This window comes from Lactuca virosa, chromosome 2 (assembly GCF_052849685.1).
Source record: "Lactuca virosa cultivar CGN04683 chromosome 2, Lactuca_virosa_CGN04683_v6, whole genome shotgun sequence".
Classification (NCBI taxonomy): domain Eukaryota; kingdom Viridiplantae; phylum Streptophyta; class Magnoliopsida; order Asterales; family Asteraceae; genus Lactuca; species Lactuca virosa.
In genome coordinates, this window is record NC_136427.1 from 148,992,871 (window position 1) to 149,006,639 (window position 13,769).

General features: G+C 31.8%; 1 protein-coding gene across 1 annotated transcript; it reads left to right on the plus strand.

The window, feature by feature from the left end:
• Window positions 1-7,556: 7,556 nt before the first annotated feature.
• On the plus strand, window positions 7,557-10,878 carry LOC145157865 (rac-like GTP-binding protein RHO1). The gene is made up of 5 exons (XM_079076845.1): window positions 7,557-7,667; window positions 10,313-10,400; window positions 10,507-10,571; window positions 10,646-10,711; window positions 10,780-10,878. Exons 1-5 carry the CDS (start codon window positions 7,557-7,559, stop codon window positions 10,876-10,878), a joined length of 429 nt encoding a protein of 142 aa, XP_078932971.1.
• Window positions 10,879-13,769: the final 2,891 nt, after the last annotated feature.

Below are 13,769 nucleotides of genomic sequence, written 5' to 3' on the forward strand. Positions count from 1 at the left end.
ACTATCTGTATGAAAATGTAGTTTACTTTAAATGAGTATATGATAGAATCACAAAATAATGAAATACAGACTCCAGGTGGCACTAAATGTACAGTACGCCTCGGAGAGTCTAAAATGGTAAAGTCTAGACTCCAGGTGGTATTAAATAAACAATACGCCTCGAAAAGTCTATTTTTGCCTTTAATTCTTAATTGGTTAATTAAAGGTTTGAATGTGAACTCGTATGTAACCATGCTGATCGACGGCTGAATAACTGATGACCCTCCAGGTCACACGTAGTATGGTGATATTTTGTCACCCCTGGGCCTTATCGGCTCGAACTGTAGCTAGCAGTCGGGATGTGGGAGTAGCTATACACATAATGCCCGCTCTCCCTCCAAGAGACTCTGGTTACATAGTGATACCACGATGAAGTGTCGTATCGAGAAGTAGTATGTCACATTCTGTTATAGTATTCAATGTTTGTATAGTGTATAGTATATTCTCTTGTATAGTGTATAGTATGTTCTCTTATATAGTATATAGCATGTATTGATACTCAATGTAGTACTTATGTATGACTCATAAATGTACTAACTCTTGTATGGGTCATTGTAATAGTAGTAGTGAGTAGAAATCCCTTAACTATACCTATTATAGTTAAATAGTAAGGTTGTTTGGATGCCCTTGTTACACAAAGGTACTGAACTGAAATGAAAGCTTTTATATCCAACATATATATATATATATATATATATGATATATAACTAAGAATTCAACGACATTCGGACAAATAACAAGGTACCCTAAGTCCTCAACCAAACAAGGAACAGAGTTTGAAAACAGTTTTAGCATCAAAAGAGTTTAATATAAAGGTTTGAAAGCTTGAAAATCCATAAGTTTGATAGCAATTTGAAAGTAGTATTAAATCTTTCTGTTTATTCTAGTTATTAATCACATGTGATTAAAGCAATAACTAGAAATGTTCAACTTGTATTCCCCCCCCCCCATAAGAGCATTTAAAATCATTTAAAAGGTTAATTAAGGGGTATAAGCTCACCTACAGTGAGTGGTTTGGATGGAAGTGCCGGGTAGGATGCTAGGTGTCCAGTGAGGACTTCAACACACACACAGATCCTATGTAATATGTACTGATACACAAATGTATCTAATTAGTTATTTAACAACTAATTAATCAAGTAAGGACATCCTAATACATGGAAACACTTTGTTTCAAGTGCTAGGAGTGCTAAAGGGTTGTATCTAAGGAGAATATGGCCTCACATTGGAGTTTACTTCTCATTTGGCAACCCTATATGTGTTTACGGTTTTTGGTCAATTCCCCCATGAGTTTATGGCCGTAAACTCATGGAAAATGGTACCATTGTGGGATTTAAGGTCTTATACCCCTCAAGGAAGTGTTCTAGGTTTGTATTCAAGGCTTAAGAAGGGAGTAGGGCTCAAAATGGACCTTCTTTGGGGTTTACGGTTCTTGGACCACTCCTTGGAGTTTGCGGTCTTAAACCCTTGAGTTTACGGTCGTAAACCCATGATTTTACGGCCGTAAACTCATGGTTACTCCAGCCATTTCATGTTTTGGGGTTTCTAGCTCATGCATGCAAGGTTCTAGTCCAATATCCAAGCCTTAGGAGGTGTTAGGGGCAGTTAAACACCATTAGATGGTGTTTACGGTTCAAGGATATCCCTTGACCGTAAACCCAAGTGTCTTGGGTGTTCTTGATGTTTTTCCATGGATAAACAAGTATACTAAGCAAGTAACTAGTTAGGAGGAGTGTACTTACTTATAGGAAGCTTGTAAGAGTGTTTAGGGCCCAAGAACACTAGTGTGTGTTCTTGGTGTTCTTGGTGTTTTGAAGAACACTTAAAGATCTAAGTATACATGAAGAATTCATGGATGAAATGATGTATAAAAACTAGATAAGCTGTTATAACAACAAAACAAGTGAAGGAAAACTTACATTTTTGGAGGATTTGGAAGATGATTTTATGATAGTTGAGAGAAAAAGTTGAGTGTTCTTGAGCTAGAAAGTGAGAAATGAGAGAATTAAGTGTAAACTCATGCTATATGCATGAGTTCATGGTCAAAGGGAGTTTACGGCCCAAACTCCTCATGTTTGGCCGTAAACACCTAGTCAAGGTGTTGTTTGTTTAATCGATACACAACACTCCTAAAAGACACTTCCTTTTTATTTGTTCGTTTGACGGATTTAAATTAAAAACACCCAAACGGACTTTAAACCGGCTAAAAATGTACTGAAATGAATTTGACTATCCTTTGTAGTGCTTGACTGTAGAGTTTATACAACTGAAAATTTCGGGATGTCACAGATATGAAATTGTATACACTTAAGGGTCCTAGTCCTAAACTATTTGCTTTGAGCAATTAAACTTGGACATGATATCTAGTAAAGGCATCACTGTGATGCTTAAGATTTTTCTAACATCAAGCTAGGAATAGTTATTCATGACTTCTGGGAATTCTTGGATAATTTAAACATATATCTGATGATATAATAGGTGAAACAATATTCCAAAAAATACAGTGATATTTTATTTATAGCTAGTTTAAAACATTGGAATAATTCAAGGCTAAAAGAATCACTTTGTGTGATTTAAGAGGGTCATGTTTTATGGACTGAACACCTTTAGGCCCAATAAATCTACTAAAGCCTACATAGATGGATCTTGTTTCTTTTGTGAGAAACTGGACACTGGAAGAGGATTTACTCCTCTAATTTGGAAAGAAAGTATGGAAGAGACTAGTACTTCTTGTATCTACTAGATAGAACTCATACTTTTTATATAACACTTAGGTACTTGGTACTTAAATGTTAATCTAATATTTGTAAATGGCTTGCAGATATTTGTTGAAGAGTAACCAAGCCGAGCACAATCAAGTTGGAACTACACTCTCGGAGTTTACATTGCTATTTATGCTTAGAATATAAATTATTTGTATTATAAAACAATATTTTTTGAACAAAGTATGTTTTAATTTAGCATGTCTAAATTTATGTCTCAATTATTTTATTCAAATGTTTGATAATTTACTCAATCGTTTTACATAACGATAATATTCATATTCTGAAATGATTAACATCTATTTATGAGATTATATCTCTTAATAGAGTTGTGAAGTAAATATAAACATTTCATAAATAAAATTAAGTTCTATATGCAAGCACTTTTTGACTTAAACTTGTTTTAAGTCAAACTCATCTTTGACATTGTTATCTTTATTATATAAATGACATTCACATATTCTAACTTCAAGAAATGGATCTTTGAAGGCAAATAATGTAGTTTAGTTGACATATGTGAACCTTATTTACATGTAAAGGATTCCTAATGATATTTTCACTAAAGTGTAGAGAAAATAATTAAGGAACTATACACTTTGGTGTATGACTTCCTTTCTAATAAATGTCTGAGATTAAGCGCAAGATACCAAATCAACTTTGTTAACAACTATATTAGTTTCAATTATATTTTACGTGGTAAAACATAATTATGAAATCTTGGTTGAAGGTTCCAAAAGTTGAGATACAAACCAGTAAGAACCATCTAACACCTTAATGATAATAAAGGATGAATTCAATCTTACTTGGTTTGATTTACTTTCCAATCGGTAGAAATATTATTCTTTAATATTTTTTGGGATAATACTTCAATCACTATTAATTGTATCTTGAATAGAAATACCAACTAATAAGTAGATTAAACATTTTATAAGATTAAGTATGGAGAGGCTCCATCCTCATCTTACTTAATGTTTTATGGATTTGAAGCCAATATTGGACTAGAGCTTCTAAACCCAAAATCTACTAAGTACATATTTGTATAATACTCTAAATGTGGCTTAGATTATTTTATGCAAACCCACCATGAATAAGTTCTTTTATTCTTGTGAAATCTAAGTTAGTAGAAATCAAGCTTCTAATGACAAAGCAAGTGGGAGGAACATGGAACTTGAAGCAGCTCAAGGACCATAACCTTATGTAGTAATAGTTGGCACTAGTTTTAACAAGGACTGTTAAAATTGAATAATATCTATTCACAAACACAAATTGTTCGCATTAGTGGTAGAAATCATCTACGACTTGAGAAATATGGAATCTCTCATTGATGAGCTTTTATTGATGGTTTCTGGAAAATCCATCAAATACCAAGATGCTATGTAAGATCTTGAATCTGATAAATGACTAGTCATGAACCTGAGATGTAATCCGTCTATGAGAATCAAGTATGGGCTTGATTAAAATTTGTCCCTATAGCAACGCTAGAAGGAGAAAATAATTCTTCTAGAAAGAATAAATTACATGGATAACCATACACATTTAAAGCAAGACTTGTAGTAAAAGGATTTTCTCATACTCATATCATTGACTATGGTCCTCATCATACTCATGACATTGACTATGATCAAACCTTTTTCACAAGTAGCTATGATTAGATCAACAAGGATATTATTTACTATATATTCATATTCTTAATATGAGACATAGCAAATAGATTTCAAGAAAGACCGCATTCCTTAATAGACATCTACTAGAAGATATCTACATAGATTAGCCTGGGGGTTTTCTTAATCCAAGTTATCCTAACAAAATGTGTAGATCTTGAGATCCACTTGTGGATATAAAAGCAAACATCTAAATGTTATAATCATCATTTTATGTAAAACCACAAGGTGTGTTTATATCAAAATGAATAGAACATATGTGCTTACTAAGATCTAGTGGGAGCATAGTGAAATTCATAATCTTGTATGAATAAGACATACTTAATCATTTGAAATCACATTCTGACTAAGCATGGTCGTTTTCACCTTGAATCGAAAAGTGTTTCTAAAATGAAAGACTTAGGAAGGAGAAGATACATTCTTGGAATGTAAAATCTATAAGGGATAGATAAAATGAATGTTAAATGTTTCATGTCCTTATACATATATTGGCAATATCTTGAAAAGGATCAAGACACAAGATTCTTTTGGAGAATTCATGGCATTGTCATATGGCATCATTTTGATCTAGCCTCAAAAGTATATAGCTCATAACTTTGAACTAGATAAAATGATTTATATTCTATTTGCTTGGCAAATTAATTCATCATTTATGTCATATTATGCATAGGACATAGTATTTGATCATGTTGTAAGCATGTCATAGGATACTAATTGAATGCATGGTTAAGTCACTAGAAGACTAAGAGAGCATTCTAAGAGTACTTGTATATGAGACAATCAGTTTAGAAAGGATCTTTCTGAAAAGATCTACACAAGATGTTAATTTCTAAACATGTATAAATAATTATGAATTATAATTGGATTTTTGACTTCATTATGGAATGAATAGTAAGCTTTGTTGGAATGAGGTCCAAGCAAAACATAATGATGCATTCTACTAAAAATAAGAATACAGTACTTTAGAAGTTGAATTCAAATATGATTGGGTGAATGGATAATTGAAAAACTATGTTGATTTCTGTCATTCGAGGATCACATAGAAATCTTTGTGACTTCGAGAGTATACTTAATCAAGCTAAGAGACTCTATGTCACGAGAGAACACCAATCATATTCTCCAATATATTTAACTATACCTAGAGTAAAGTTAAGAATGGATATGATAGTATTCACATAATTCACACAAATTAAATTTTGACAGATCCATTGACAAAGTCATTCTTTTGAGCTAAGTATGATTGGTCACACTTCAGCTATAAGACTTTATTATTCTAGAAATGGGTTTTTGATTTTGATTTAGTATTTGGATATTAGAACATTATAACAACAACTATTAGATAAAGTTATGATATATTGGGATATAGTCATCACATTAATACTTGTTGTGTTCTATATTGACATGTTTAATCCATGAATAATGTTATTATTCTAAAATTTCATATTCGGTTATAATTGTCGGAGAAATTATAAAGTAAGACTAATATGAATTGGATTGGTTGACTCTCACTAGATGAAAGTCGGCAAGTGGTTGTAACCAAGTTTCATAGGTACTTGTCAGAGAACTAGTATTGAACTGAATCGCATCAAGATCATCTCATGGATCGCTATCGTGATTGATACTTGATTAAAAGGTACTATCTTTGTATCCTTAACACCTGAGATACATAGTGGGACTTAAGTGTAGCGAGTACTATGCTTGATATGGTCAAATGCTGTTCCATAAACGGTCAGTTATAAAAGTCATTTTCAGCTATGGTGTGAACTATGCAAGAGGCTTATGTAGTCAAGATGGGATTTGTTCCTCTTATGTGTTGAGAGTTAGACATCTAAGACGCCTTACCAAGATTTGTACAACCAATGAGATTGATTGCGATCTGTATCTCATGTTCAACATCATGTCTATAGCAAAGGGATAACTGGTAAACTTACCTTATACACCAATTGTAGGTTTAAGCTTTTTGGGAATTGGGTGTTGATAGAATGGCAAAAATAGTCGTATCGTCTTAGCAGTAGTGAAATGTTGCTAGATGTTCACCACTGTCTATATCATTCTAATATGAGTCTTGAACAAGTGGGAGATTGAAAGATCTAGTATGCTCAAGAGTCATATTAAAGTGATATTGCTAAATAACATATGATACTAATGGGTCACACTAACAACAACTTGATACAACTTGATTTTAATTAATATTCAATAAAACTCTTAAAATTAAATTGGAAATTATTTATTTCATGGAAATAATAATTTATAAGCAAGTAACATAATATATCATATGGTATGATTTATTAAGTCATGTACAACATTTTGGACTAGTTAAGCTTTTTGTCTTTTAGGAAAAAACAAAGTTTATATCTTATAAACTTTGAGTTTATAAAATATAAACAAACTCTTCTTCTTTATGTAATTTTCGAGATTTGCATAAAAAGAAGAAGTGTATGACTTGTTTAATCATGCTTTAAAGGCATGGGAGACATGCTTATGACAATGGAGAAAAGTTTGCTTAAAGTGCTAAGCACTAATCGTTAATACCTTCTCTTTTTGCATATAAATAAGAGGCTTGCATTTGGCTAAGAGTTCTCATCCTTCACTTCTTGCAAGTGGCCAAAAGTACCTCCTCTCCTTCTCATTCTCTCTTAATTAGTTAAAAACACTTGAAGTTACTTGCATCTTCAAGCCTTCTTTAAGTTTATATTGGTTATAAACTTAAAGCTTAAGGGTTTAAGAGTTTTGGACTTCCATCTACATCAAGTTGAGTCATTTTTGGTGTCTCAAAGGTTCAACATTCTTCATCAACTTCCAAGCCTCCCAAGAGGACCCAAAGAACTAAAAAGGTTGTTATTTCTTCACATCTTCATTGGTTGGTGTTTTAATCTTTCTATAACTTGCAAGAAGACCCTTGATGGGTATAAAATGTTTATGTTACTTCAAAATTAAAGTCTTCCATTGCCATATTTTTAAAGTTTATGAAACTATTTTTGAACTAAAATTCAACAATATGATCATTACACACTAAACATTCCTTACTCTATTGTGTACATGTGTTGATTGACAACACAACATGATCTAGATTTCCTTGATGATGGAGCGAAAAATGGATGATGCTCGGTGGGCATTTGTACCAACAATTTTTATCACATATGTAGAGGAGTGGTGTGACATGACTGATGAATCCATTTACCCAATGTGGTTTGAGTGTGATATTGTAACTTGTGTTTCAATTACATTATCTGAGTAACAGTTGCTAATAAGAAAATGTTATGTGGTGATTAGTTACTTCCAACCTTTTTTTGCAGCTTTACATCCTTACCGTATTCCCATTGGTTTTGGTAGTTTTAAATTTCCAAACATTCACATTGATATATACGATAATTACTGGAAATGTGTCTATTTTTCAGAAAATTTATCATGGTTTATAGCCATGCAAGCACGTATCCACAAACTCCTAGTAGGTATCAACTATTAGGGTACCAAACTCAACAATGCAATCCCCATTGATAGTTTCAAACTCACCCTTGTGAATGGCACAAACATACCACAACAGTCTAGCGATAAAGTGGATTGTTGAGTGTTCTTATGTTTGTTGCTAGAGATGTTGATCGTTGGCAAATACGTGAGGATAGAGGGTTCTACCAAGACCTTGGTCAAGTATTATCGAATGCAATTTGTGGAACTATATAAGGTACAAAGAAAAAGTAGGGGTGTATTTGCACATTGTATTATTATTTAAAACATATTTAAGTTTATATAACTATTACTTTTTGCAATAGATTTAAGGGTTTTCATGCATTGTTTCATTACTTTTGCAATAGATTAGGTTTCTTTTTCAAAACCCATATAAAAATTAACGATCGACAAACCATAATTAAACACCAAAATAAACATCCTAAAAAATAACCAACCATTAATCTACTCTAATAAATAAAAATTGTCATCCTTTTATGTATTATGTCACATGTCATTTTATCATAATTTTAGATTAAATTATATACATGTCCTTTTGTGAGTTTTTTCTATTTTATTAACTTACATATAATATTTATTCTAGATGTTTATTTATTTAAATTATTTGTTTAAAAATTTTTTAAAAAAAACTTAGCACTTCAATTTTAATAATTATTTTTTTTCTTTATAAATTCAAACTTTCTAAATTTTTAGATCTTCATATCTATTTTTATTTTTTAAATAAATTCCTATAATACATGAGTAGTTTAAATTTACAAAATAAAATTTACTATGGAATGCTTACCCCATAATTAAAAAAAAAAGAAATTATTTATCAAAAGAAACTTCATTAGATTACTCACTTTCCCTTTATTCAAACTTAGACCATAATTAAACACCAAAATAAACATCCTAAAAAATAACCAATCATTAATCTTCTCTATTAAATAAAAATTATCATCCTTTTATGCATTATGTTACATGTCATTTTATCATAATTTTAGATTAAATTATACACATGCCATTTTGTGAGTTTTTTCTATTTTATTAACTTACATATAATATTTATTCTAGTTGTTTATTTATTTAAATTATTTGTTTAAAAATTAAAATATTTAAAAAAACTTAGCACTTCTTTTTTAATAATTAAATTTTTTTCTTTACAAATTCAAACTTTCTACATTTTTAGATCTTCATATCTATTTTTATTTTTTAAATAAATTCCTATAATACATTAGTAGTTTAAATTTTCAAAATAAAATTTAATATGGAATGCTTACTCCGGAATTAAAAAAAAAATTTATCAAAAGAAACTTAAGGGTGATAGAATTTGATGCATGTTACAAAGTTAGAATAATCACTTTCTCTTACTGAAATAGAAACGATGATTTGATGAATCACGAAATCTAGAGAGCGGGAGAGAGTCCCCAAACTATTCATTTTAGAGGGTTTATGAGTCCGAGGGTTTCTGTTCCATCTTCTTAACACAAAAAATAAAATTACTCCTTATAATATAAAAGTTACCCCTTTTTATTTCTGTTTTTGGTTTTGTAAAACAAACTTTTGTCAGAAGAAAGAAAGTATTGTGGTAATTTGGTGATTAGGTCTTCTAAAAGTGTAAGAAGATCAGAAGAAATATGAGCATGCTTATAAAGTGTGTCATGATCGTTGATCCATTGATCCGAAAGATATTTTTCTTGATTTCTTACACGAGCAAAACATTCCCTACGGTGATTCTTTACCCCATAATTCAAATTCTCGTAAATTTTATGTAATTCTTTCTTTGATGAAATATTATCCAAATCTATTATCTCATCCTTCTTGATTTTGTTGCACTTTTGATCGATTTGTATCTAACTGGAAAGGGGAATCAATACAAGATTACATTCTTTTTATTTATATCCAATTTGTTTAGGGTTTTCTTAATACATTGTTATCTTACCTAATTTAGATTCTTTTCAGATAACCCACCTGGCTTAATCTGCCTGTATTTTTTCTTCTCTTTTGTTCTTATTCTTGTTTTTTTTTATCTTGTTGGTGAAGTTATTGTTTCCACTTTATGAATGTTAACGATACTTTAGTTTATTCTCTCTAAAGAGGAGAACAACTTTCTCTTCTTATTAGTCGTATTCTTTTTTTATTCATTCTTGACAATTTTATGACAAATTAATCAGTATAATAAAGATGTTGAGACTTGATTTTATTTATGGTCAAAAAGGAGAATTGTGTATTCTGACATTCATTTTATGTATCCAAATGTGTTCACTTGAGATAATAGTATAATACAAATGGTATTGTAATCTTTCTACTATTATCTAAGTCCTTGACCAATTTGAAGTAAAAACATGATCACATTTTCTCGTTAAAACCTTATTTAATGTTTTCTATTGATTTGTGGTGAAACAGGGTAATGTCCCAAAAATATTTGGTAATTCTAGTCTGGATGTGGATGTGAATGGCAGCACAACTAATCTAGGCTCGTGTGACACTGCTGGTAACATTTTTCATAAACGGTTCTTTGATTTTCTTCTTTTGGGTATCTTTATATAATCTACTTATCCTCAAATTATGCTTCAAACTAAATCTTTATTGAATTTTAGATATTCGTGATGATAATCTGTTTTTTATGGATCATCCTAATCCAACTCCCATTACTACCGAACAGGTGCAAAACTCATTACAACTAAAAAGCTTCGATTTTTGGAAATTTTGTACATTAATTATTTGGTGTATTTACAGGGAGAAGAATTGAAGAGCTTAGTTGGAGCTGATGAGTACATTGCATGTAGTTCAAAAACAAAGCTGGTAAGTTTAATGTTGGTTTTATTCTGTTGGGGGATTTTATATTTTGAATTGAAGGTTTTTTTTTGTAGAATTTGAATCAAGTTTTTGATGCTGCCATTAAGGTTGTTCTGCAGCCTCTAGAGCCAAAGAAGAAAGTAAAGGGTCACAAGGAGTGCCTGATTTTGTGATGAAGAAGAAGATTGTGAAGCATGTTTTTCATTGTCAAATGTTCATTTTGTAAGAACTCAGAAGATCCTATACTAAATCCTGTAGTTTAGCCAAGATTTTGTAAAAAAAATAGTGTTGAAGACGACGCGTTGTGTGGGAAACAACAATACTTTTATTAAGACACTTAAGAAGAACTTACACTTTAAGAGACTACTACCCACTTTGCTTTCTTTGACGCTTTTCTTGGATGGTTTGGAGCAAATGAGTTCCACACCTATTTATAGGCCTCTTAGGAAGCTTGTAGATACTATAATACACTTACTACTTACTAGATAACTCTAGAATTATCTAACATACTCTATAAGCTTCAATATGTTTCTAGAATGTTCTACCATGTTCAGGAGAGGTCTAGGTTGCTCCATGGTCTTCAACAGTGATCGATAACCTTCTAGGGTCTTCCATGTCGTTCTAGAGTATTCTAGACTCTTCCGGTATATTCTGGAGTCTTCCATAGTCTTCCATAATGTTCTATAATGTTCTAGAGCATTCTATAACAAGCTAAAGTCTTCTAGATAATATTTGTTCTATTGGGCTAGTGATGATCTTGAACACTCCTCCTCCACATTAGCCCCCATTATCCATACCATGTTAAGCTGATAGCGAAAACCTTCAAATTTTCCAGTACTCAGCCCTTTGGTCAACAAGTCTGCTATTTGGTCATCGGTCTTGATCTGTCGCATCTCAATTTCTTCCGTCAAGACTTTCTGTCTGATAAAGTGATAATTCACTTCCACATGCTTTGTTCTAGCATGAAATATTGGATTTTCTGCCAGTCGAATTGCAGATTGGTTGTCGCAGTGAAGTGGTACCGTATAGTCAACTTTTTGATGTATGTCCTCCATTAGGAGTACCAACGATGTACTTTTTTGAGCTGCTACGGCCACTGCTTTGTACTCCACTTCCGTAGTTGATAATGATATTGTTGGTTGTCTTTTACTGCACCATAATATTGGTCTCGACCTGAGCTTGAACACATACTTAGTGGTTGATCTTCGGGTATCATGGTCTCCTGCATAGTCAGCATCTCAATATCCAACCAACTTGCAGTCTTCTCCTCTTTTATACAAGAGACCGTAGTCAATTGTACCTTTGACATATCTCAAGGTCTGTCGGGCAACATCCAAATGAGTTTTCTTCGGACTTTGCATGTATCGACTCATAACTCCAACTGCATAAGCAATGTCAGGCCGAGATAAAGTGAGATAGAGAAGACTACCTACTAGTTGTTGATACATCGTTCCATCGTGGAACTCTTTTCCTTCATGAGCACAGATCTTGGCATTTGGCTCGATTGGTGTTGATACTGGCTTACACTCCAACATGCCAAACTTTTGAAGTATATCTCTTGTACACTTTTAATGGAACTGGAACAACCCTTCCTTTGTATGATCAGCTTCTAGCCCTAAGTAGTGTTTTAGTTCCTCAACTCTTTCATTTGGAATCACACCGATATATTTTCTCTTGTTTGATGGATTTCTCTTTCGTAATCCCTAGCGATGATCAAGTCATCCACATAGACCAACACAATTGATAACTTCCCTTCTTTTTCTTTGACGAACATGCTTGAGTCTGCATGTGCAACTGAATAACCACTTCGGGTAAGAAATTCAACAATCTTACCATACATGCAACTGAATAACCACTTCGGGTAAGAAATTCAACAATCTTACCATACCAGGCTCTTGGTGCTTGCTTCAATCCGTAAAGAGCTTTTCTCAGCTTGCATACATGATTGGGATTAACTGCATCCTCAAATTTGGTTGGTTCATGTAGGTCTCCCGGTCTAATTCTCCATGCAAGAAAGCATTCTTCACATCCATCTGCCATAACCTAAGAGGGTGTAGAAGTTTCTTTAATTTCTTGAATATATATATATATATATATATATATATATATATATATATATATATATATATATATATATATATATATATATATATATATATATATATATATATATATATATATATGGTCCGGTTCCGGTGAGTAATATTTTTAAAGTGAGGACTCGTCAGGACACCTGAAAAAAATTGAAAAAAAAATCTAAGAAAAATACAAATCATAAAATCGAGCATAGTACTATATCCACGAGAAAAAAAATTGGAAAAAAACTTTCATCATAAAAATTGAATCATGGATCATAAAAATTGAATCATGGATCATAAAAATGATTCATCCTTTAATTTTAATGATGCAAAAACAAATTTCCAATTTTTTTCCCGGATATAGTATTATGCTCGATTTTATGATTTGTATTTTTTTAGATATTTTTTAAATTTTTTAAGGTGTCCTCACGAGTCCTCACTTTAAAAAGAGTCATCACCCGATCTTATATCTATCTCTCTCACTATATATATATATATATATATATATATATATATATATATATATATATATATATATATATATATATATATATATATATATATATACACACACACACACACACATACCTATTTTTCTGCATTTTTATAGATATATTAAGTTTTTATATATGGTATTAAAAAAAATTTAATTAGATTTTTATTCCGCCTTGAGGCTTACGCCTCGTGTGGCAGAGGGAAAATGCCTCAAGGCACTTTTCCGTACTTTTAAACTTTTCTTACAGCACAGAGCAGTATAGCCTCAACTCAACCGCACTATGTCGACATATGCAACAAATAAACAATAACCAGTAAGTACAGGTAATAATACAAATCTACCAATCTAACTGATCACTACAACATAACAACATCCTATATACCAGGATACATAACACAACCTAGTGGGCTGGCATTGGTGCCTTCGACCCACGAGTAGAGTGCGGAAAATGCACCTCGAAGTCTAAAAGATAATTGAACTAATCAATGAT